At 34.7% G+C, this 23,985-nt stretch overlaps 1 protein-coding gene and 1 pseudogene across 1 annotated transcript in view; one reads left to right on the top strand and one right to left on the bottom strand.

The window, feature by feature from the left end:
* CEP192 (centrosomal protein 192) overlaps nucleotides 1-23,985 on the bottom strand; it is a 146,165-nt gene that overhangs the window by 94,754 nt on the left and 27,426 nt on the right. The window contains 6 exon segments of the mRNA XM_078151788.1: nucleotides 1,947-2,098; nucleotides 3,075-3,216; nucleotides 4,721-4,875; nucleotides 11,743-11,833; nucleotides 15,096-15,148; nucleotides 15,858-16,030. Coding sequence (XP_078007914.1) covers nucleotides 1,947-2,098; nucleotides 3,075-3,216; nucleotides 4,721-4,875; nucleotides 11,743-11,833; nucleotides 15,096-15,148; nucleotides 15,858-16,030 — 766 coding nt within the window.
* LOC144457197 (ran-specific GTPase-activating protein pseudogene) lies at nucleotides 17,712-19,537 on the top strand (annotated as a pseudogene).

Raw genomic sequence — 23,985 nt, 5'->3', positions numbered from 1 at the left:
AAAAAAAATCAATACAGTATAAAAAGTAAACTTTTCTAGATAATTGGCATTCTGTACAATATAAAAAACTATAGCGCCATGATAAGAGGTTCACCTATGAACTGTTAAGCCAACCTTACATATGCTTTCCAATTTTTCTCTCTTCCCTCCTTAGCAGCTGTCATTCCTTACTTCTTGGTTTAATAGTGTACCTGCTTCTAAGTCTCTCTGCTCTGACTTGCTGTTTTCTAATGTGCTAGAGGATAGAAAATCTATAACCAACTTAATAAATTCATAAGCTAAGACAAGACAAGCTTTGAGTGAGGACATCTCCAGTGAAGAAGTACATGAACTTTAGTGCAAGGACTCTGTGAGGTTAACTTTAGCTGGCAAAAGACCTTTTTGCTCAAAGCTAGGTCCCAGACACCATTAAGTGAAGTGCTAAATTATGGGACAGAACAATAACCGGCCCCAGGAGTTTTTAGATTAGATAAAGCAAGGTAGCTTAGTCACCAGGGAATAAGAAAGATCTGAGCTTTGCCCTCTGGCAAATAACAGGATCAAAACTAAGAAAGAACATGGTTTGTGTATAAAAGGGAAGTAAAAAGCCAAATTAGGGAAGGCCTCAAAAAATTTGAAGTTGGCCGAAAAATTAAAGAAGGACTATTTATTTTGTAAAGCACCTACTCAGATGAATAGTAGTTAAATCTCAGACTCTATATGAACTCTATCATAAAAATGATTCATTAATTTTGGATAAGGGAAGCAGCACAATGAAGAGCGCTTTAGGAAAATTACTCCAGCATTTATGTAACAGAACAAGGATGGAGGGGACAAAAATTCTAAAACCTAAAGAAACAAGAGTAATCCAATACAGGCATGAGGTCTGAATTAGGGTGGTACCAAAAAAATTAGGGGGAAGGGATCAAAAAGATACTGCAGAGCTAAGGTGACTTAGTGACTAGACTGGATTTCACTTTCATCATCTATAAAATAGAACTACTAGTAAAAAATATGCGTCACAGAATTGAACTGAGAATAAAAAGAACATACAAAAAAGTATCCACATATTTTGCGATATAATATACTAGGAAATAAGGCTGCATTATTATAAAGAATCAAAGTCCATGTGTGTGTACATACATGTGTACATAGTTTAAACCACACTTAGGGTTAGAGTTAGATTTAGAAGGTTGATACCACTGAGATAAGATAAAAGCTGAAAGAGGGGACAGTCCCATACCCTTTGAACCAAGCAGTGCCATTAGTGTTCATATACCACAGGAAGTCATAGATTAAATCAACAATTCAATATATAATAAAATATTTACAGCAACACTCTTTGTGGAAACAGTAAATTATCATTAAATAGGGAATGAATCAAAAAAGCCAGGGCATAATGCACAAAGAAATGAAGAATAGAGGGAATACTGAGAAGGGAAAATTTGTATAAGTTAAAGCCCAGTAAAATAAGGAGAATGAAAAGGACAAAATATACAATCACTAAAACTATGTAAATGAAAACATTACTAAAAGAAAGCCCAATTTTGAATAACTAAAAAAACAATGAAAGTCTCAGCAAAACTTTGAAATTCAACATGTCTTGCACATGATCATAACAGAGGAAAAGGACAGCCTAAGGCAGATTATTGTATACACTAATAAAGTGACTATTTCAGATGTTTTTGCTTATTAGGTTTTTTTGTTTTTAAGTCAGTAGGGAAGCTTTAATAAGGGGATATGGAAGCATGTTGAAATGACTAACAAAGACAAAAGGTATCAATAAAACTTATTTTTAAAAGGTGAGAGCTAAATATTATGTCTAAATTTTGGACATAGGGGTATAACATGATGGCATAACATTTGGGAAAAATAGTTTTTAAGTTCACTTCATCTGAATGATCTAAAATCAATTCACTCAAATATTTTTCCCATAAAGACTGAAAAAGAAACCAAAGTTGACCAACCTCACAATATGGAACATTATCCACTGAAGAATTATATACTGAAGTATCATTTTCTTCCCTTGGTCTGTTTTTTTCAATTTCCCATGTATTAGAAGAAAACAATGGCTCATCATCTGTATTTCTTTTACCTTCTTCAATATAGCCTTCATTCTCTGCAGTGTACAAGAAAAAAAATCAGTGTTGTAAAAAGTTAAAGTTTCATGCTTAATTTTACTACCCTATAAATTTATTACTCTGTTAATAATGTCATAATACACTGAAGTCATAATAACAATAATGGCTAGCATTTACATAGTGATTTAAGGCTTGCAAAGCACTTTACAAATATCTTGGCTGATCTTCAGAACAATTCTGAGAGACAGGTACTATTTATTTTACAGACAAGGAAACTGAAGCAGGCAGAGGTTAAGTGATTTGGCTAAGGTTACATAGCAAATAAGAGTCAGAGCCTGCATTTGAACTTTAGCCTTACTGATTATTCTGTAGGTCCAGAGCTCCATCTTCTGTGCCACCTAGCTGCTTTACCATCTTAATTTCCTATTGCTTTTTAGGTTGGACGAGGAAAAGCAGGAATGAGCATGGCTTAAGTGTGAGGGGGAGTGGGGACTGTAGAGCAACTGAGGCTGTACAGCAGACTGAAGTGGCAATATATTTTGCATACAAAAAATTTGATAAGCAAGGTTCTTGGGAGATCATATCAGAATTAAGATTATAAATATAACTTAAAACTTATTTTCCAAGACTAAACACTTAACAGCCAGATACAAATAACACTGGATAACTAGGCTAATCTAACTAAACTACGATTAACAACAGTAAATGGTAATTTTGCAAAAAATATTGCTACTTCTACTTTTTTCATAATGCTGCACTATATATTTAATTTGAATTGCCTTATTAATAAACTACTTAATTCAGTACTTGGAGGAATTATCCTTTGCAAAGGCCCTTTTTTAAGGAATACTTACCTTTAAAGCTTTGGAGGTTGCTCACTTTTTCTAAGTCCCACAAAAATTCAGCAATGCCTCTTTTCTTCCCCCAAATAATAAACCACATAAGTTGAGCAACAAAAGCAAAAGAAAAGTTAAAAGGAATTCTAATAATGAAGGAAAAAATTTCAATACCTACCAGAGACAACTGGATCAAAAGGACTCTCTTCACACTGTCTGGAGTTAAGTTCAGATTTCATAACAATTTGTGTTCCAAGAGAATATACAGAGATGCTATCTTCTGATTTGGGTCTATAACTTGGTCTATTATTTTCATTTACCTGTTTAAAGAATACCAGTGCCTTAATTTAAAAATGTGTAATTTAATGTTTTTTAAAAATCAAATCTGAAAATCCCTGAGGAACACAAAAAAATAGAAGAAAATACCTTAAAGACAATATAAACCTTTTTTTTTTTTACTGTAAAGAAATGTTGTGGGGTCAGCTAGGTGGCACAGTGGATAGAGCACCGGTCCTGGATGCAGAAGGACCTGAGTTCAAATCCAGCCTCAGACACATAACACTTAACTAGCTGTGTGACCCTGGGCAAGTCACTTAACCCCACTGCCTAGCCAAAAAAAAAGAAAAAAAAAAGAAATGGTATGACTTGTGGGTTTGTTAAATGCAGTTTTATTAAAAAAAAATCTTTAGGATAAAACTCTGTGTGTGTGTGTGTGCATGTGTCTTAAACAGTCAAGGATGTATGCCTTTAATATAATATTTTATACACACACACACACACACACACACACACACATATATCCTTTGAAGAGGCACTTTTTTTCCTCTAGAAAAACATCAGTTTAAAAATGTCCTTTAATATCAAGATATCATGCTCATTTGACTATTATCCAAAGTGACAGCCTAAATAGAACTGTTACTTCAGAGCAGGGGATATAAAACAGGGTTATTTGTGAAACAAGATAAAAAAGGGAGTACCAGAAAGCCTGAAGCCAGGACACCTAAACCAAAGGCTTCCTAACTTCCCCACTCTCTCAGAGATATAAATATGCCTTCAAAGCAGTAGACTATAACTGTTTGTCACTCTGATGATCTGGGAATTAAGTATCTATACCTAAAATACACAAGCAGCAGGCAATTCAATACTGAATTATAAGCAAATTCTGGTTCCCTACAAGATCGCATTTTATAACAAATATATTTATGTATTAGTCCTTTGAAAGTAGACCAAGTAAGGGGCAGCTAGGTGGTGAGGTGGATAGATTGAAAGTAGACCAAGTTCATAAAATAGGTTCATTAAGAAGTGAGTTGCTCAGGGGCAGCTAGGTGGTGCAGAGGATAGAGCACCGGCCCTGGAATCCAGAGGACCTGAGTTCAAATCCAGCCTCAAAAACTTGACATGTACTAGGTGTGTGACCCTGGGCAAGTCACTTAACCCCCACTATCTAGCAAAAAACCAAAACAAAAAAAAAAAGTGAGTTGCTCAAAGCTTTTATCAAGAATATCGTAGACCAAAAGAACGCACATATTTCATATTATATCAGATCTGTGGAAAATGAAGTTTTAAAAAAAAAACAAAACCAGGGGCAGCTAAGGTGGTGCAGTGGATAGAGCTCTGGCCTTGGAGTCAGAAGGACCTGAGTTCAAATCTGGCCTCACACACTTGCTAGCTGTGTGAACCTGGGCAAGAGACTTAACCCCAACTGCCTCACCAAAAAACAGTTGCTTTAACCTAGTAAAAATCTAAAGAAATTAGTAATATTATGAAAAATAGATTTTTTTGTAATATTAAGTCAATGAACCAAGAAGTCTGATTTAGATATACCTGGCTGGGATGATCATTTGATAGCCTAAAAGTTGGGCTGGATTCTGGAAGCCCTTGTTCTTCTTGATCTTCTCTTAGCATTTCTGGGGATGCTAACTGTTGAAAATATGCTTCCAAATGATCGTCATAAAACTCTTCATCATCAATGTCTTCATCTTATGATAATGCAAAAAAGGAACGAGTTTTAGAAGCTGTTAGAGAAGTGAAGGTTATTTTCATGAGAAAAACACAGCTTAATTCAACTCAATGGCATAAGAAATTTATTTTACCATCTCAACTTTCAGAAAAACTGACAAAAATATTCAATGTGACCCAGTGGAATTTATCCCAAGGATTCAAGCATAATTCAATATTAGAAAATTCAGCTAAATAAACAGCAATGTGAAAGCCATCAAAGTATTTAAGTAAGGGAATACAAATAAAATATAGCTTCTAATTTGAGGTTTTCTTGAAATTAAGCATAAGAATTGGAGGAATTTCCTTAATATGACAGGAGGATAGTTATTTGCACATTAGTAATAGTAAGGCTAAAATATTTTTACAGAGGACATGATTATACACTAACAAAATATAAGACAATAAGAAAGTTAAGATAATAAATTTATCAAGGTCAGTAGGTACAGATAAAGTTCATTTGCATTTTGAATACTACAAATAAAATCCATGAAAAAGTGAAAGAAAACCACTTAAAAGCCTGAAAAAAAATTGAAGACTCAAAGATCAATCCACCAAGAAAACTCCTACGGGGCAACTAGGTAGCGCAGTGGATAGAGCACCGGCCCTGAAGTCAGGAGGACCTGAGTTCAATCCGGCCTCAGACCAAACACCTGACACTTGACACTAGCTGTGTGACCCTGGGCAAGTCACTTAACCCCAAATGCCTTAAAAAAAAAAAGACTTCTATAAAGTCACCTTAAAGAATTTTGGTAGAAATAAAACAACGATTAGAGGGATATTCATAATTATATGTTTAAGATGACCCAAATAGTAAAAATTACAATACTTCTCAAATTAAATTATGGACTCAATACAACATCAACAGGTAGTTTTACAAAAATAGATCAAACAAAAACTTATACAGATCCACAAATAGGCAAAACAATCAACAGAAATTATTTCTATAGTCAATGAAACAAATCTTCCGAATTTCAAAATATGCTACTGTAGAAGTAATTAGTAATTATTATCTAGTTATCAGATTTTAAAAAGTAGAACAATGATAGAGAAGAACGATTAGAAACAGAATTAAACATACATAAGTCAGCAGTGGAGGGAAGTTTTAACCTAACAAACTGAAGAGACAATAGACAGATTAAACTAAAATAAAATGTAAAATGTTACACAACAAAGAATATAACTGACATAACACAGAAAAACAACAGCTGGAGAAAATCTGTTAAGGTTAAGCATATCTAATAGTCTATAAGAACATAATACAAATTCATACAAATACCCATGGCTCTAAGGATGTAATTATATCATTCTAACACTTTAAATAATCACTTTCTCAAAATTTCAAACTCTCAAATAAGAGAAATACAACACAAATGTAAATAATTTTGCAATACTATATTACCTGCAAGTTGGCAAAAACATCATGAAAAAATTGTTTGACAGAGTTGTTGAGAAACAGGTATTTTATTATTACCTGGTTAATGAAATTTAAAACTGATACAATCTTCTGGGGATACAATCTGGCAAAATATTATGAAAGTCACAAATCTAATAACAGCTGGTGATTTCTAACAACTAGAATTATACCCTAAGAATCATAAGAGACCTCTTCATATAAAAATATTCACAATTTTTTTTCTAATGATAGAAAAACTGGATGAATAAGCATGTCTCATCATTGTGATTTATTATTGTCTCAATAAATATGAAATGTAAAGAAAACAAATATAAAAAGACTATGTAGTAATGCAAACTAAAGAAAGCAGAATTCCAAGTACATAAACACACATAATTATGTAAAAAATTTTAAATTACGCAAGAAAAGAGACCAGAAGGGGACAGAATTTTTTTCAATGCTCATAGCCTTTTCTTTAAGACAAAAATGTAAACAGCTTTGATTACATATTTTTAGTACATATGTTTTCTAACATGAAAAAGATATTAATAAAAACTTTTTAAAAAAGCTGGTTGATTTACTTACTAAAATGTTTATATATAAAAAAATCAAGCACTTGCATTGACTTATCAGGTGAACCTTATAAGTAGACCACACTTGGTAAACAAATTAAAAGTAAGAAAATGGAAGAAAAATAGAATATAATTTTTAAATTTGATGCCTGAAAATTATTCTTTCTGTAATCAGAACTATTATATGACTAATAAGGATATTAAATGGTGATCTGGTCATCTCTGCCTTAACAGATAATGTACCTAATTCACTATTAGTAAGGCACATATTTCAAATTTATATCTGGGTGTAGTAGTTAATATATGCTGTTCTACCTACCATCTTTAGCTCTTGTTTTTTTTGTTGTTGTTGTTGTTGTTTTAGGCAACTGGGGTTAAGTGACTTGTCCAGGGTCACACAGCTAGTAAGTGTCAAGTGTTTGGTCAGAGGCCAAATTTGAACTCAGGTCCTCCTAACTTCAGGGCAGGTGCTCTATCCACTGCGCCACCTAGCTGCCCCCATCTTTAGCTCTTAAAGGGAAGAGTTAATAATGGGCCTAAACTTGGAAAAATATTTTTTGTTCAGAGTGGAACAAAACAAAATTCCCTTGCAACCAGACTATAGGGAGAACATGTCAGTCCTAAACACAAGTCAAGTAAACAAACAATAAGATTTTGATAATATGAACTTTATAATGAAACAAATACTTCACATACTAGTACAGCATGTATGAAAACACAATTCTGTCATCGAAATCTATGTAACACACTCTGGTATATCGTTTGGGGCTGACAGACTTAAAATCAGGAAAAACTTGGTTTCAAATATCACTTCCAACTTCAACTATTAGTAACATGAACCTACCTCAGAAGGGAGAATTGTGATGTTAAGTAAGACATCTTCAAATCTGAAAGCACTGTTGTTACAATACTTTGAAACAGGGTAAGAGATGTGAGAGCAACAAATCATTTTGTTTAAAGATAAACAAAATTCAAATACACAAAAAATTCAGAATTCTTCTGAAACTGTCAAAAAAGCCTATGTACAAAGTATAATCCTTAAGAGTCATCCTTTGAAGGTGGACTTTTTTTTAAACTAAAAATCGTCTCTAGCCAAGATTGATACATCATCTAGGTAATAAAAAAGCTGTGTGCCTCTGGACAAGATACTTCTCTTAGCTTCAATTTCTTCATCTGTACAATGAAAATAATGATAGCAACTACCTAACAAGGTTTTACCATGAGGATTAAATGAAAAAATGAAAAATCATCTTCACCTATCCAAGACTGATACGGTAAATAACAAAAAGCTGGCTAAAATTACATTTTAGCCAAAAGTATGACTATAAAGTAATAAGAATTATTTTCTTCCAGAATTGGAAGTAACAAAGACAAGAGTTCAAATCAAAAACAGGATTATGCAGCTAACCATCTGCTAGATGTGTAACCCGAGCAAGTCACTTGACTTCTCATCCTCAGTTTCCTATCTGTAAAATGAGGATAATAATAGCACCTACCTCCCAGGGTGATTTTGCAGATCAAATAAAATAATACAGGTAAATCTTTGCAAACCTTAAAGTGCTGTGTAATGACAAGCTATCACTCAACAGTCAATAAACATTTATTTTATTTAGCATCTACTATGTACTCAGCAATATGCTAGATACTGGGGATACTAGAGGCAATAGAGCCACTGGAGTTTTGGAGAGTGAAATGACTCGACCTGCACTTAGGAAAATCACTTCTGTGGCTGAATGAAGGATGGTTTGGAGTGGAGAAAAGACTTGAATCAGGGAGACCCTCCAGCAGGCTATTGCAGTAATGCAGACAGGAGATAAGGAGGGTGATAAGTGATGGCAGTCAGTTATTATTATTGTTATCACCATTATCAGGCAATCTAGGTTAATATTATACTACACAGGGAGGGGGAAACTGAGGGAGACTATCATCTTTGCACCATCCTTCAAGTAATATTAGATCACAGCAAACATAACCAAAAGAACAATTTTTAAAATCCTCAAGCTCAAGGAGTTTAGTTCCAATAAACAGGTTTACCCTAACTCCAAATCTAGGTCACTACTAATCTAGAAACTGCCATTGTGTCTAATGCAGAATTCTAGGTCTACACCAGAATGGACCTGAATGAAGCGACTGTAAAGAAGCTAAGTGAGAAGCAATTTGTAATAAGAAGGCAGCATGAACTTTCTGCTGAAAATGGATGTTAAAAGCACCCCACAAAGCTATCTGTAGACAACAAAAAGGTCAAAACAGGAAATCTAGAGCAACAGTCAAAAAGAATAACCACAAAAAGTCCAGCTATTCCCAGGTTAAAAGAACCTTTAAGAATCTGGGTTAATTTTAATCCTCCTGCAAAATGACTAAAAATAACTAAGACGTTTATAATAACCTAGAGTTCACCTGTATGAGTTACTTTATAGCCATTTCTATTTAAAATGGAAATTGCAAAAAGTTGTGGAATGCATAACATCTAGGGTACCCACTTAAATTAATTTCCACAACCACCACCAGAGAAATTACAAAAGAAAGAAAAGCTTTAGAAACATAAACTGGAAAGATAGTGAGCAAAGCAAAGAAAATCCCCAACCATAAAAATATCTGCTACATCAGACAATTACAGGACAAGACTACTGAAAAATCCATGGTAATATGGCAACTATCATAACTTACAAAATGCTGAAAAATATACTGGAATAGAAAACTGATATACAGAAGAATGGAAGACTTGAGCTGGGCAATATAAGAGAAAGAAATACTTTTGGAAATAGAAAAAGCAAACACAGTGAAGCCAAGAAATTAATGAAACACAAAAATAAAACGAATGATCCGTAATTTAAGAAGACAAATGATAGTCGTGCTAAAATATAACTGATCTCATATACAGATCTAGAACAACAAAATCTCAGAATAACTAGTATTTCCAGAAATGGGAATAAAAACTCTGTTTGAAGAAACAATCTGAGAAAAAAATCAAGATAATGTTTTTAGTGCTAAGATTTAGTCCTAAGCAGTCATTTGGATGACACCTATGTTTATGCTGATACATTGCATTTAGCTGTTAGCATTTTGGAATCACATTTATTATTTGGAGTTTTCTTGGCAAAGACAATGGAGTGGCTTGCCATTTCCTTCTCCAGCTCATTTTATAGATGAAGAAAGAGAGGCAAACAGGGTTAAGTGATCGGCCCAGAATCACACAGCTAGTGAGTGTCTGAGGCCAAATTTGAACTCACAAAGATAAATCTTCCAGACTCCAAGCCTGCCATTCTATCCACTGCATTACCTAGCAGCCCACATTATTGGTAGTATTTACAAAAAATCACTTCTGTGGGCAAAATTGCTGCTGGTTAATAAATCTGTTGCCAGCTTAAATCCAAAACAAATTCAAAGGAAAATGCAATGAGTCATAATGAAGTTTGCTATTGGAACTGGATTTTGTTTTGCTGATTTTTTGTAATGATTTTTTTATGGTTGCAGAAAACTAATCACTTATACTTACTATGCTAAAATAAACTCCAAGAAACATATTGGAAATAATTTAATGTTACGATATATTTTAAATGGGGAGTTATTTTCAGAAGACGCAAAGTAGAGAAAAGTTATTTTATCCAGAGTTGTTACCCTTATGTTTTTCAAAAACTGAATTATATCACATCCTTTTAGGTTTAACAAACAGGATGGATCAGAGAGAACTAACATCCTATAAAGCATTTTCAGAGGACAACACTTTGTTCCTATGTGTTTCAGAAGAAAGCACTGCCTCTGAAGACCAGATTCAAATCCTATGTGTGATACCTACTACCTATGATCTTGGACAAGTCATCTTAACTTATTTGGGACTTAGTTTTTTCCATGTGAAAAATGAGGTGGTTTGACTAGTTAGCCTATGAGGTTCCTTCTAGCTATATAAATCACGATTTCTTACCTAAGAGATGCAATGGGGCATGCATAGTTAATAAACAATCAGCTTCTGACTCAGAAAAGACCCAAATTCAAATCCTTCTCTGATATATACTGTGGGGCGAGAAGCAAGTCATTTAATCACTCAGTATCAAAAGACTAAGACTGTACAAGTCAAAGAGGTACTGCCCATCAGAATCAGAAGGGATTTCCACAGGTAGGCATACTGCTGACATCACAGGTTCAAACTATGTGCCACCTCCTCCCCAAACTCTTGGAAAATAAGCAGTGCTAAAAATTAAAAACCCAAGTTAATTAAATGCATAATTATCTTTAAAGCCCAGATTTACAAAGACAAACAATTTTTCGAGTTTCAAAACAGAAAAAATGTTAACAGTTGAACAAGGACATAATAAGATTAAATCAGGTTACTCAATGGTCCATATTTTAGAAAACATATTAACTAAAGTATATGCAGAGAAGGGAGACCTCAGTGGGAAGGGCACTGGAACCAATATTATAGGAAAAATAGGAAGAATGGGTAAAAGAAAAAAAGGGGTGGGGTTCCCTAGAGAAAAACTCAAAGGAAGCATGATAGTTGCTTTCAAGTATTTGAAGGGGTGTCATATGAAAGACATGATAGGCCTTATCCTGATTGACCTCAGAGGACAGAATTAGAACAAGGAGAAGTTGCAGACAAGCACATTTAGACTAGAGCTGTCAAAAATTTGAATAGAGGGCTTCATGAGAAAGCAGACTGTCCACAACTAGAAGCCTTTCTTCAGATAAAGGCCAAATGACTATGTTAGCAAGGTTGCCAAGGAAATTCTTGAAAAGGTTTTAGCTGGACTAGACAGCTTTTGAGGTCACTTCCAATTCTGAGATTCTGTGATGCCATATTGGCTACAAATATGAACAGAAGGCCAAAATCTGAAGGAGCTATAAAGCAAAGTTAAAATGCTCAAATGGTGTATATACTATACCAGAAGAGTCTTCCAAGCTTCTAAATGATAATAACTTTTCATTTTCTAAAAGGCTTCTTTCTTCTTCAAATAATGGTTTTCGGGGATCAATCTACAGGGAAAGAACAGGAAAATAATTCTTCTATTCATTTCTAAGACACTGATAAAAGGCAGAGAAAGATTAGACCACAGCTTTTCCAGGAATGCTTGTAACACTTAACCAACTACTTAGAAGACTCTACTGGAATAAATCAAGAAGCATTTATTTATCACTCTCTACATGTCAGGCCATTGTCCTAGATGCCAGGGACAGATACAAAGACAAAAAAAATTAAAGCATCCCTATTCTGAAGGAGCAAGATATTCTAGAGAAGACAACACACATTATAAATAACTAAAAAAAGTATTTCTTAAGTGTTCATTATGTACAAAGCACTATACTAAGGGTTAGGGATACAAACAGAAAAGCAAGATACTCTCTGGTCTCGAGGAACTCACATTCTGATGAAGGAGAAAATAAATATAAGAGGCTTCAGCTGCAAATCAGACAGAAAGATTTCATGATCCTTAGAGTACAATAACAAAGAAATAGTAACACAGCTTCATTAATGTTGTTTCTATTGATAAAATCATATCCATTTCTGAAGCTGGATCACTTGGTAATGCTAAGGACTTTGATAGTTGTGACTCCTGAGTAGGCAAAGCAGCATCCAAATAAGCAGCTACTAGATTGCACCTACTGGTTGGAAGCAAGACCACTGATCTGCAAATGTTCCAAGGGCTCTCAGGCTTACATTCTCATTAATGGCAGACATCAGTGGTAAGGAAGATGAGTTTCTTTTCCATAAGGACTATTCCCCTCAATGAGGACTGCAGAGCCTACGCTTGAAGCAAGGCCACTATTCTCAGGGGCAAAGTCCTGAGCTTTCTCCATCACGGCTGAAGAGAGACAGTAATTGGGTAATGGCTTTGGTTTCACTTGCCTGGCATACATAGCCTCTATTCTCTCCCACAGGAGGCCTTGCTACTTCCACTAAGCTAACTTGCCTGTTCTGTAGGAGGCAGTCAGAAATTAGTGGGCATAGCTCGTTCCTTTGCCACCAGAGCGGTTTCCCTGACTGATGACTGCAGGGACAGAGTTGGCTGGAATAGAAAACACAGCCGGCGGTCTAGGGTAGTATCAAACAAATAGAAATGGGGGCCACTAATCTGCATACAAGGATCTGTGGGCTGCATACTGTATCTTATTTATTAAATATTTCCCAATTACATTTTACTCTGGTTTGATCTTACTTGGGCATGCTGTGGGCTGCACGTGGCCTGCAGACAGAATATCTAACACCTTTGGTCTAGGATATGCCTGCTATCTATGTAAATACAAATGTATATAATGGATAAATATTTAAGAGAAAAATACAAAATAAATACAAAGTATTTTGGGAATAAGGGCATTACCAATTACAGAGATAGGGAAATGCTTCATACAGAAAATAATATTTGAACTTAGTCTTGAAAGAAGTGAGGAATTCTATGAAGTCAAGATGAGGAAGGAAGGAGTATTAGGTCAGACTTCACAGATGGCTAGTGTGTAGAGATATGAAACTAGGAGATAGGAATGTCTTAAATGAAAAGCAAAGAGGTAGCCTATTTGATGAGAAAGGAAATAATGCAAAAAATGAGACTAGAGAGAGAGATCCAGGATTAAGTTGTGAAGGGCTTTAGAAACCAATCAGTAGTTTATATTTTATTCTAGTGGCAATAGAGACCACTGAGGAGAGTAAATAGGGAACTTTGGTAGGGAGGACAATTTAGAGAGGAAAAATAATGATCTGCCTTGGACATGTTAATATTCAACTTGTCAGTGAGACATTCAGTTTGAAAACTCCAATGGGCAATTGTTGGGAAAAGGAGAGCAAATAGTATGCTTCCATCTGCATTCAGACTCCATAGTTCTTTCTCTGGATGTGGATAGCATTTTCCACTCTAAGTCTTTTGGAGTTGTCTTAGACTCTTGCATTGCTGAGAAGAGCCAAGTCTATCAAAGTCAGTCATCGCACAATGTGCTTGTTACTGCATACAATGTTTTTCTGGTTCTGCTCATTTCACTCTGCATCAGTCCATATAAGTCTTTCCAGGTTTTTCTGAAGTCTGCCTGCTCATCCTGTCTTATAGCACAACAGTATTCCATTACATTCATATACCACAACTTGTTCAGCCATTCCCCAATTGATGGACATCCTCTCAATTTCCAATTCTTTGCCACCACAAAAACAGCTGTTATAAATACGTTTTTTGTACATGTTGGTCCTTTTCCCTTTTTTTGTGATCTCTTTGGGATACAGACCTAGAAGTAGTATTGCTGGGTCAAGGGTATGCACAATTTTGTAACTCTTTGGGCATAGTTTCAAATTGCTCTCCAGAAAGGTTGGATCAGTTCAGAACTCCACCAACAATCTTCTCCAACATTTATCCTTTTCCTGTTTTGTCATGTTAGCCAATCTGATAGATGTGATGTAGTAACTCCAGAATGGCTTAGCATATTATGGTATATGAATATAACAGAATAGAACTGTGCTGTAAGAAAGGCCAAAGGGGAGAATTTCAGAGGGACCTGGGAAGATTTATATGACATCTGATGCAGAGTTAAGTGAGCAGAACCCAGAAAACAATTTATATGTAACATCAATTTAAAAACAACTTTGAAAGACTTTAAGAACTCTGATCAGTGCAATAAACAGCCATGCCTGCACAGGACCAATGAAAAAGAATGCTACTCACTACCTGATAGAAAGGTAATGGACCAAACATGGAATGAGACACCCATATTTGGACATGGCCAATATGGGAATTTGTTTTGCTTCACTCTTCATATTTATTACAAGGGCTTTTTCTCTTTCCTTTCCCATTCCCTTTGGAGGCATGAGAGAAGACATTAATTGTGAATTGGAAAAAAAATTTTGAATTAAAAAAAAAAACCAACAGCTGGCCTTGGAGACAAGAAGATCTAGGTTCAAATCTTCCTAAACATACTAGTTATATGACAATACTGACTTAACATCTTGGTACCCTAGGCAGTTAAGACCATAAATTAAAAATGAGCTGCTAACGTACATCAGTGGAGGGAATTTCCACCCCAAGAGTTGGCTTTACCACTGAAATCACCAGATCTGGAAAGCGCCCTCTCTCAATAGAAAAAGTAAATCACAGCAAATGTCAAAGATATTTTACAGCTATATTTTCATTTAGTACATAAAATGACTATTATTATTAAAAGATGTCTAAAGTTTGGTCAAAAGAAAAATATTAAAAGACAAAAATCATTACTATTCACTATTAATTTCTGCTAGTTGTTAGCAAAATATTTAATATTTTACCTTGTTTTCTCCGCTTCCCAAATGTGGGAGGAAACACACATCAATGGATAAATCTGTAAATAAATACTAACATTGTGTAACTAGCAACTAAATTTTATATTCACAGAAAAATAACTGACATGCAAGTCTAGCCAATGTAAACATGACAGTGTGGCAGAAGCATGTGTAATACCTTGGTAGACTAGACTTGAGATTCAAGTTTATATCTTGCCTCTGACATTTAACAACTGTTTAAATATGGGCAAATCAAAGCTTCTCTACCTCAATTTACTAATTTATACAAATAGGAATTCTTCCACCTCATGCTTTATAAGATTACTGTGGGGAAAGTATAGACTTAAAACTGGTCTGGACCTCAGAAACCCTGTAGTACAACACCTTCATTTTAAAGAGGAGAAAATTAATGCTCTGGGAGGTAAAATGACTTGCCCAGGGTTATACAGGAGGCGATCAAAACTCAAACACTCCATGACTCAAAATGTAGCACCTTTTCCACTTTACCATAACTATCTTTTTCTAAACTACTAATTCTATACAATTCCCAAATATCTGCCACCAGTTCTAACAGCTCTTTCCAATTCCAGACTCAAATTGTCAACTTTAAAGTGCTAGAGACAGGTGAGGTAAAATTTATTATTAATTCCTAAGAACTCAGCAGTTTTTGTTTTCTATTTAGCCACATCACAAGTCACCAAAACTACACTGCACAAAAGAATGTAAAATATCTAATGCATGCAATAATATCTCTATGCTAGGAAATACCTTTCACCTGATCCAGCGGTGAAATCCTTCCAAAAACATCTTTTCCCTGAATAGAATGTGTAGCTCTGATACTCTCAGTAGGCAATCTGTCAATATTCTCTTGCTGGTAAGACAGTTCTTTCATGAAAATATCTGACATGCATTGATTTCCAGGAAGTCTACTGATATCTGGCCTAGAGAAGGAAAAAAAAGTTTTCTAATTACATTAATTAATCAATATAAACCTAAATAACTGCTATTCAATTGTTTTACTAAATAATTCATTATCAGATTAGAAGTGGAGCTTTTCATGTAAAAATGGATAAAGCAATAGGAAATGCCCCTCACATATCTGGTCAAATGCCAAAAGTGCCTTCCACCTTAGACATTTTTAAAAATGTAGCAAATCTTCTGAGATACTGATATACAATCTAGCACTATGAAATAATCATAATCTCATTCATGTCTACCATCAATACAATACACCAGGGTAGGCTCTCAAATTTCATCACTTCCAACACCTTCCAACTCAAGAATTATCTCCTCTTAATCAAGAATTTCTTCCCTTAATGGAAATCTCGTTTCTTTCTACCTCAATAATTTCCTAACCCTTCCACACTTGTTCCTGGCCCTCAGCATGACCTTCAGTCCCTTCATTCTGTTTTCACAGCCTCTTTATTGAATTTTGAGCCTACCATTAGATAGTTCAACAATGGCTGACTCCAAGTTGGAATTCCTGCCTCTCTTAACTTTTCAGATTTCTGATCTACTCACAATTAATCCCTAGCATCCCTAAAGCTGCCAAACATTACCAAAAGAAATTATGGAATCATATTGACAGAGTTCAAAAACCAAGATTTGCTATCGAACCTCAACTGGACCTTCACTATTCCATCAAAATCCTCTTGTCTCTTACTGGCTTCCTACTGTAACTATTCCAAACCTCATTTCATCTCAAGCCCTCAATTTCACTTCTTTCTCTGGGATCAGCAGAAAACCTACTACTTTACTGAGAAGACAGAGGTCATGTGATATGAACTCTCTCAATTGTCCTCCTCCACTCCTTTCAAACAATCTCACTCAATATACTCCTCCTTCCCTCCAGAAACAGGGAGAAAAGCTGGCTCTCCTTTGTTACACCTAACAAGTGAATCCTCAAATATATTTCTTCCAATTTTCTCCACAATTGTGTCCAAGCATCCAGTTTCTTTCATGTGTCTACCCCGTCTGGGCTCTTTTTACTCAGCTAATAAGTCAAGGGGTCAAGCTACCCCTATCCAAAAATCAAAAACAATCACCAAAACAAAACAACAACAACAAAAAAAAAAAACTAACCCTTTTCAATGACACTGCCCTTAAGTTATTCTCCATTTTACTGCCAAAGTCCTAGAAAAGTAATCCTATCCAAAAAAGAAAATGAAGTTAAATATGCAGAGAATATTCTTGTGAAGTCATGGTGGCTCTTTCTAAATGCTTTTTCCCTTTCTAGATATTTGATCATATTTTAATGATCCATTCAAAAATTTTATCAGGAATTAAGGTCAAGATAAATAAGAGAGAGAGAGAGAGAGAGAGAGAGAGAGAGAGAGTAAGTATCACTGTACAAAAAAGATACAGGAGGGAAATTTGATAAGGAACATTTAGGTACCAAAAGGGGCATAAAGTGAATCCATACAGTCCAAGTATAATATAGACCAATTGGACAAAAGGGAGAAATTGAGAAACCACAAGCCTGGCACAGAAATATGATATGGTGGTGATAAAAGATTTCACTGTCTGCCAAAAACAAAAGAACTAATAAGCTCTTGATTTGCCTTAGTAACTTTATCTTACAAAAGGTAGAAGAAGCAGAAAGGAACTACTATTCTGGAAGAAATGGTGAACAAAGAGAAATTAATGAATGAATTAGAAATAAGAACCTTCCCAGGAGACAACTACTTCACCTCAAAATTTCTGAAAAAGAAGAAATACCGTAAGAAGACATAATTGAGATTTTGGAAGTTCACATTTCCAAGGATTTAGAAAGAGTAACCTCACAACTGGGTAAAACTCTAACAAAATTAGCCCAGAAAAGATGCAACATCTTCAAGAATGAAATTTGGAAGATGCAAACAATGTTAATAAGGAAGAAAAAGATAAGTCAGCTATCAAAAAGAATGATGTTGATAAAGAGCAAATACTTTAAACACTTTGTTTTTTAAAAGACATGTACATTTTAATCACTTTATTAGTATAATTCCAACCTGACTCTAAGAATTATTGCACTAGGGCAGCTAGATGGCACAGTGGATAGAGCACCAGCCCAGAAGTCAGGAGGACCTGAGTTCAAATCCGGCCTCAGACCAAACACTTGACACTTACTAGCTGTGTGACCCTGGCCAAGTCACTTAACCCCAATTGCCTAAAAAATAAAAAAAAATTTTAAAATACACTTAAAAATTTATTATTGCATCATTTCACAGCTTCACCAACAACCAATTAGTGGACTTTTCACAGCCCCTCTAGTACTGACTAGTCAAACCTTTCCTCATCTTTGACAAACGGCTGAGTGTTTAATGAAACCTGAAAAGTTCTTTTCACATGTATTCCTATCATTAGTGATTATGGGGAATCTTTCTAACTGGTTGTCAAAAATGTGTAATTCTCCATTTGAGAAATATTTGTTCATATCCTTTAACCAATTAGGCACTGGAAAAACCACTTTTGTTCTTATATATTTTTGTTAATTCTACATATGTTAAAAACCAAATCATTATCAGAAATATTTGATATTAAGGTTGCTCTCCAATCAAGTTTTCTTTTTTAAGCCCACTTCTGTTTTCTTCATGCAAAAGGTTTTCAATTTCATGTAATGAAAATATCTATTTTATCTTTTGTGATTGCCTGTACCTCTGGTTCACTTAAACATTCTCACAACAGTCCAAGTTGTAAAAGGTAGCCAAGAACTGATTCTCCCATCTATTATGATGATTCTGGTCATTTTGAGGTTGTAAGCTGTTGATGTAAATCTAATTTTTGCCATATTGCTTTCAAATTTTCCCAGCAATTCAAATAGAAATTCTACACAGGGTAATTTATGTTCTCAGGTTCATCAAATATTGGGTTTTTATTTAGCTCAATATTTCTTTCTTCTCTAGCTAGTTCCTGATCTTTTTTATTTCTAACAAATAGCTTTAATGATCGCTTTATAATTACATTGTGGAAATGCTATTCCTCATTCATTACTATTAAGACCCTTGAAGAAGCTGAAGAACTCTTTAAGATACAAGCAAAGTTATTCCAATTTGTATCTGAGACTGACCTTTGAGAATGGAAATCGTGAGAGATGGATGACATGAACCTGCTGAAACACCAGGAGAAAGGGATGATTCACCTCCTCATGAGAAGGGACAAAACTCGGAAGATTTTTATGAATCATTATATAACACCATTAATGGAGCTGAAGCATATTGCTGGTAGTATGACAGGGCCTGTTTCTGTAACACACACAATGACTGTGTTGATGAAAGTCCTTAGCATGAACTGTTGGTGATTCAATTCCTAAATGCAGAAAATGTCCAGAAGTCTAAGGTAAAATTTGAAGAATACAAGAATGAGATAAATGAAAGAGAAAAGAGTGAGAGGAGACAGAGAGCAGCACCAACAAAGTGGCCAAGAAGCTAGAGAAATTCTTGGTAAAGAACAGTGGTCAAGAGCCCTAGAGATATGAGGGGACAGAGGAGACTCAGGACTAGGATGCAGGGCTTCAATAAATCATCCCACGGACCTCAGATTCTTTCCTCATTTTTTTTCTCTTTGTTTTGTTTCTTTTTTTTTTTTAACAAGTGATTCTATATAAAGAACCGAATTCCAGCCTCCAGGTTGTTTTCTAAGCTTTTGCTCTTTTGAAGATGTATTCAGCAAATCCATTCTCTAGTCACAGGTACTGCACTTATAACATTCTTTTCATTAGTACATGCTCTTTATATAGTATATCCAAAAAAGTGAATAAAACATTTGAAAACTGGGGGGGGGAGAATACATACATACATACACACATACATACATACATACATATATATATATATATATACACACATACAGCATCAACTCCTTAAAAAAAAAAACCAGGGGGCAGCTAGGTGGTGCAGTGGATAGAGTATCAGCCCTGAAGTTCTGACTTCAAATCTGGCCTCAGACCAAACACTTGACACTTACTAGCTGTGTGACCTGGGCAAGTCATTTAACCCCAATTGCCAATCAATCAATCAATCAATCAATCAATAAGAAAAAAATTTAAATTTAAATTTAAAAAAAACAGCTTGCCCACAACAATTAGAATTATTGCAAGAAATGATAGAAGAATTTTAAAAAAGATAAGAAACACAGAACTGGGAGAAAGAAACAACAGCTTCGCAGAAGAGGTACAAAACCTTGCCCTAGTAACAAACTGCCTAAAAATATGAATGAACCAAAAATAGAAATTAATGACTCTAGAAGATGACAAGAATTCTTGCCAAAATCACAAGTCTAGTAGAAATTATAAAGATGAAACAATAAAACCAGAAAAAATAAAAAGACTAATCAGACTACATTATATACAGTTATATGCTAACAAAACAGACAATACCAAAAAAAAAATAGAGGAATACCTTCAAAAATAAATATAGGAGTGAAATAAAGATGCTTATTCTCACTACTATTGATGGCAGGGTAGGACTTGGACCCCAAAAAGCTGTAAGACCATGTCTATGCAACCCTACCTCTTGAGAAAATTTTCCCTTGTTTTAGAACACATGCAGACCTGACCCTGTAATTCCTTAGATAAAGGTCAGATACAGGGGTGCCTGGCCCTAGGACTCTCCTTTGCATCAGATCTCCAAGATCCACGCCTCTGACAACTCCCTCAATGTCTGGTATTAACAAAGGCTAGCACCTCGAAACTCCCTACACTTTCCCATCCAAAGATCACTGACGCCTGCTCCCAAGACACCTGGACCCCTAGATTTGCCTAATTAGTATCCCTGGCGTTCCTTTCCCATGCACCTTTTCTATATAAGCTCTAGATTCACCCTCCATTAGGTTGAAAGTTCTTGAAAGGAATTTTGACCACTACTATTGGCATTAAAATAAACTGCCTCCTGACTGAAAGACAGCTTGTATGTGAATACATTTCAGGCAACTCTGCCCTGGCATTCTCAGGGTCCCATGCACCCCCAAACCTCTTCATTATTACTTGATCAAGTTCTGGAAATGTAAGCAACAGCAGTAAGACAAAAGAAAGAAATTAAAGGCATAAAGAAGAGATAAAGCTATCCACATTTGCTGATGATATGATGGTATATTTGGAAAAAATTTAGGGAATCAGCCAAGAAACTGAGACAACTAATAATAGGAGTTTCAACGAAGTTGCAGGCTATAAAATAAATTCCCTCAAATTGATAACAGATCTATATAATAATAACAACAAAACACAAGAAACAAAAATAGAAAGGGAAATCCCATTCCAAACAACTATGAACAATCTGGAGATTGACCTACCAAAGCATGCAAAAGATATGTATAGATTCAATTACAAAATGCTCCTTAAAGAAATAAAGAACTTAAATAGCACGAGAAATATTCAGTGCTCATGGCCACGCCATGCCAATATAATAAAAATGACAACACTACCAAGGTTAATTTATACTTTTAATGATATGCCACTCAAATTACCAAGGATATACTTTATAAAACTTGATAAAATAACACAATTCATTTGGAAAAACAAAAGATCTAGAATATCAAAGCAAATGATGAAGAGAAGGATGGAGGGGAAATAGCACTCTCAGATCTCAAATTTTTTTTGGTCTCTGTTTTTTAACCAATAGTCATCAAAACCACTGGTATTGGTTAAAAAACAGAGACCAAAAAAAATGGTACAGACTAGACAAGGTAGGATCAGAAATAACAGAACTCAATAACCTAATGTTTGATAAAGTGGAAAACAAATGAGCTAGGAAAAAATTCCTTATTTGATAAAAAAAAATTGCTGGGAAAACAATTAGACCTAGACCAACACCTTACATTATATCCTAAAATACATTCTCAACGGACACTTGACTCAATATTAAAGATCATACTACAAAAAAAAATTAGAAGAGAAGCAGATTATATACTTTTCACAGCTATGGGAAGGAGATGTATTCTTAACCAAAAATGAGACAGAGGCAGTTACAAAAGATTAAACAGATAACTCTGATTACATGAAAAATTGGTACAAAAAGACTTATTGCTTAAAAAAAACTTAATCATTAAAAAGCTTGTGTTTTCCCCCCAGAGAACCCTAACTGTGAAATTAAAATACTTTTTCGAATCATGTTGAAGGGTGAAAGGTAATAACTGCCCATAACTTCAGGAAGTCTGATAATTGTATTGATACACCAGGCACTATAATTATATGCCATTTGAATAGCTTAGATGACTCCATCAATCATGTGAGACATGCTAAATTCCAACCTTCTTATGTACTTTTTAAAAAAACCTGGCTCTTTCGCCAAATTGTTAGCTTTTCTTTATAAAAAGCTCTTTCTTTTAAGAATATTTAATGTTCATGATAAGCATCTAGAAGCTTTTTCTACCTCATAACCAAAATCCTCTGGAAACTTCACTTTTCACTGAGAAAATGTAATTCTCATGTTATTAGTCAATGGACCATGTACATAGCTTTATCAGAACAGGTAAGAATCTTCATTTTGTTTGAAGTAGCTGGCAGGTACTTTGATTTAGTGAATTCAGCTATACCAACAAGGACACATCCCTCATCTACCTCCTTAGCTAATGATATATTTCTCCTTAACAAGCATACTTTATTTCCCTTGTATGGCCAATCCCACCATAATTAGCAGTCATCTTTTTTTTCTCTCCTTCTTTTCATGTAATGTATAAATACTACTAGCTGAATTGTAAATGACACAGTCCTCGTTAACCACTGGTGGAATATGTCACTCTGAGTTTAATAAAACCTGTTCTTCTCATTTGTTCTGGCTTATTAGTTTCAGCTAGCCAAACTGATAAGAAATTTCATAAAAACATTTTCCTGAAAAAAAAATTTTCTCATACTAATGAAAAATCACAAAGCTTTTGTGATGACAGATACAAAAAAAAAATCAGTTGTGAAATGTCACACCTGTGTACAAAGTTAGAATGGCTTCTACAATTAATATTACATCTTAGTTCTAAGAAAGTAAAATGAAGGTGGCACTTATATCCTGTTGTCCTGGCAGCTAAAATGAAACTTCCCTTTTGGCTCAAAGTCTGACTACCATAAGAAGATTCAGAAGCAACTGAAAATCTTTCTCTTCCTAGGTAAGGTTCCTGAATATCAGAATATCTACAAAGAGGGAAAAGTGTTGGTTAAAATTAAGTCAAGGTTAAACTTTAAATATGTATGTATTTTATTAAATAATGTTCTACTGGGGATATAACCACAGAGGTTCAGTAAAACAGTCCTCAGACCCTCATAAGCCACACAAACCACTTCTTTATATTTTATCATAAAATCCTCACAACTGGACTGTCAATAAAAACAGTATGGCAAAAACATGGTAAAAATAAAAAGAAGAATCTCTATCAATAAACTGGGTATAGGAGAAAGAGGGTAAAGCACACAGGCATGGGCCAAATTTATCAATCTGACACATGGATTCTGTGAGTAATGGGTTTACTGCATAGAGCCCATTTTCACATACAAAGTATTTGCGTATCATGTAATGAATGGAAAGAGACATCTGAATATCAAAGTTAAAAAAAATTAAGGAAAGTGAGAAAAGCAACTAAAAACTACAGGAGATCATGTAAGTAGGTAATCAGCAACATGGGAGTGTGGAAATGGTTTGAAGTTCAAAGAGTTATCTTTCAAAATAAAAATTTAATCTGGTTGGAAACGAGGATCCAAACAGAAAGGGAGCCTACAAATAACATGAAGCAAAACATTCAGTAGAAAACGAGTCCCACAAATGATAGTTTTTGTTAAGCAGGTAACATAAGCCATCAGAATGACCAGTTATTGATCAGTCATAACCAAAAGTCTAAAGTAAGATGAGCTTCAACTTTGCAATATTTAATTGTAGTTGAACAACATCATCTCATCATCATCTTTATGCTGCAAAACCCAAGGCTGACTGAGAAA

Source organism: Phascolarctos cinereus, unplaced genomic scaffold (assembly GCF_003287225.1).
Source record: "Phascolarctos cinereus isolate Bilbo 61053 unplaced genomic scaffold, phaCin_HiC Scaffold_4;HRSCAF=312, whole genome shotgun sequence".
NCBI classification, from domain to species: domain Eukaryota; kingdom Metazoa; phylum Chordata; class Mammalia; order Diprotodontia; family Phascolarctidae; genus Phascolarctos; species Phascolarctos cinereus.
The sequence above is the reverse complement of the archived record's forward strand: the minus strand, read 5'-3'. Positions and strand labels throughout refer to the sequence as shown.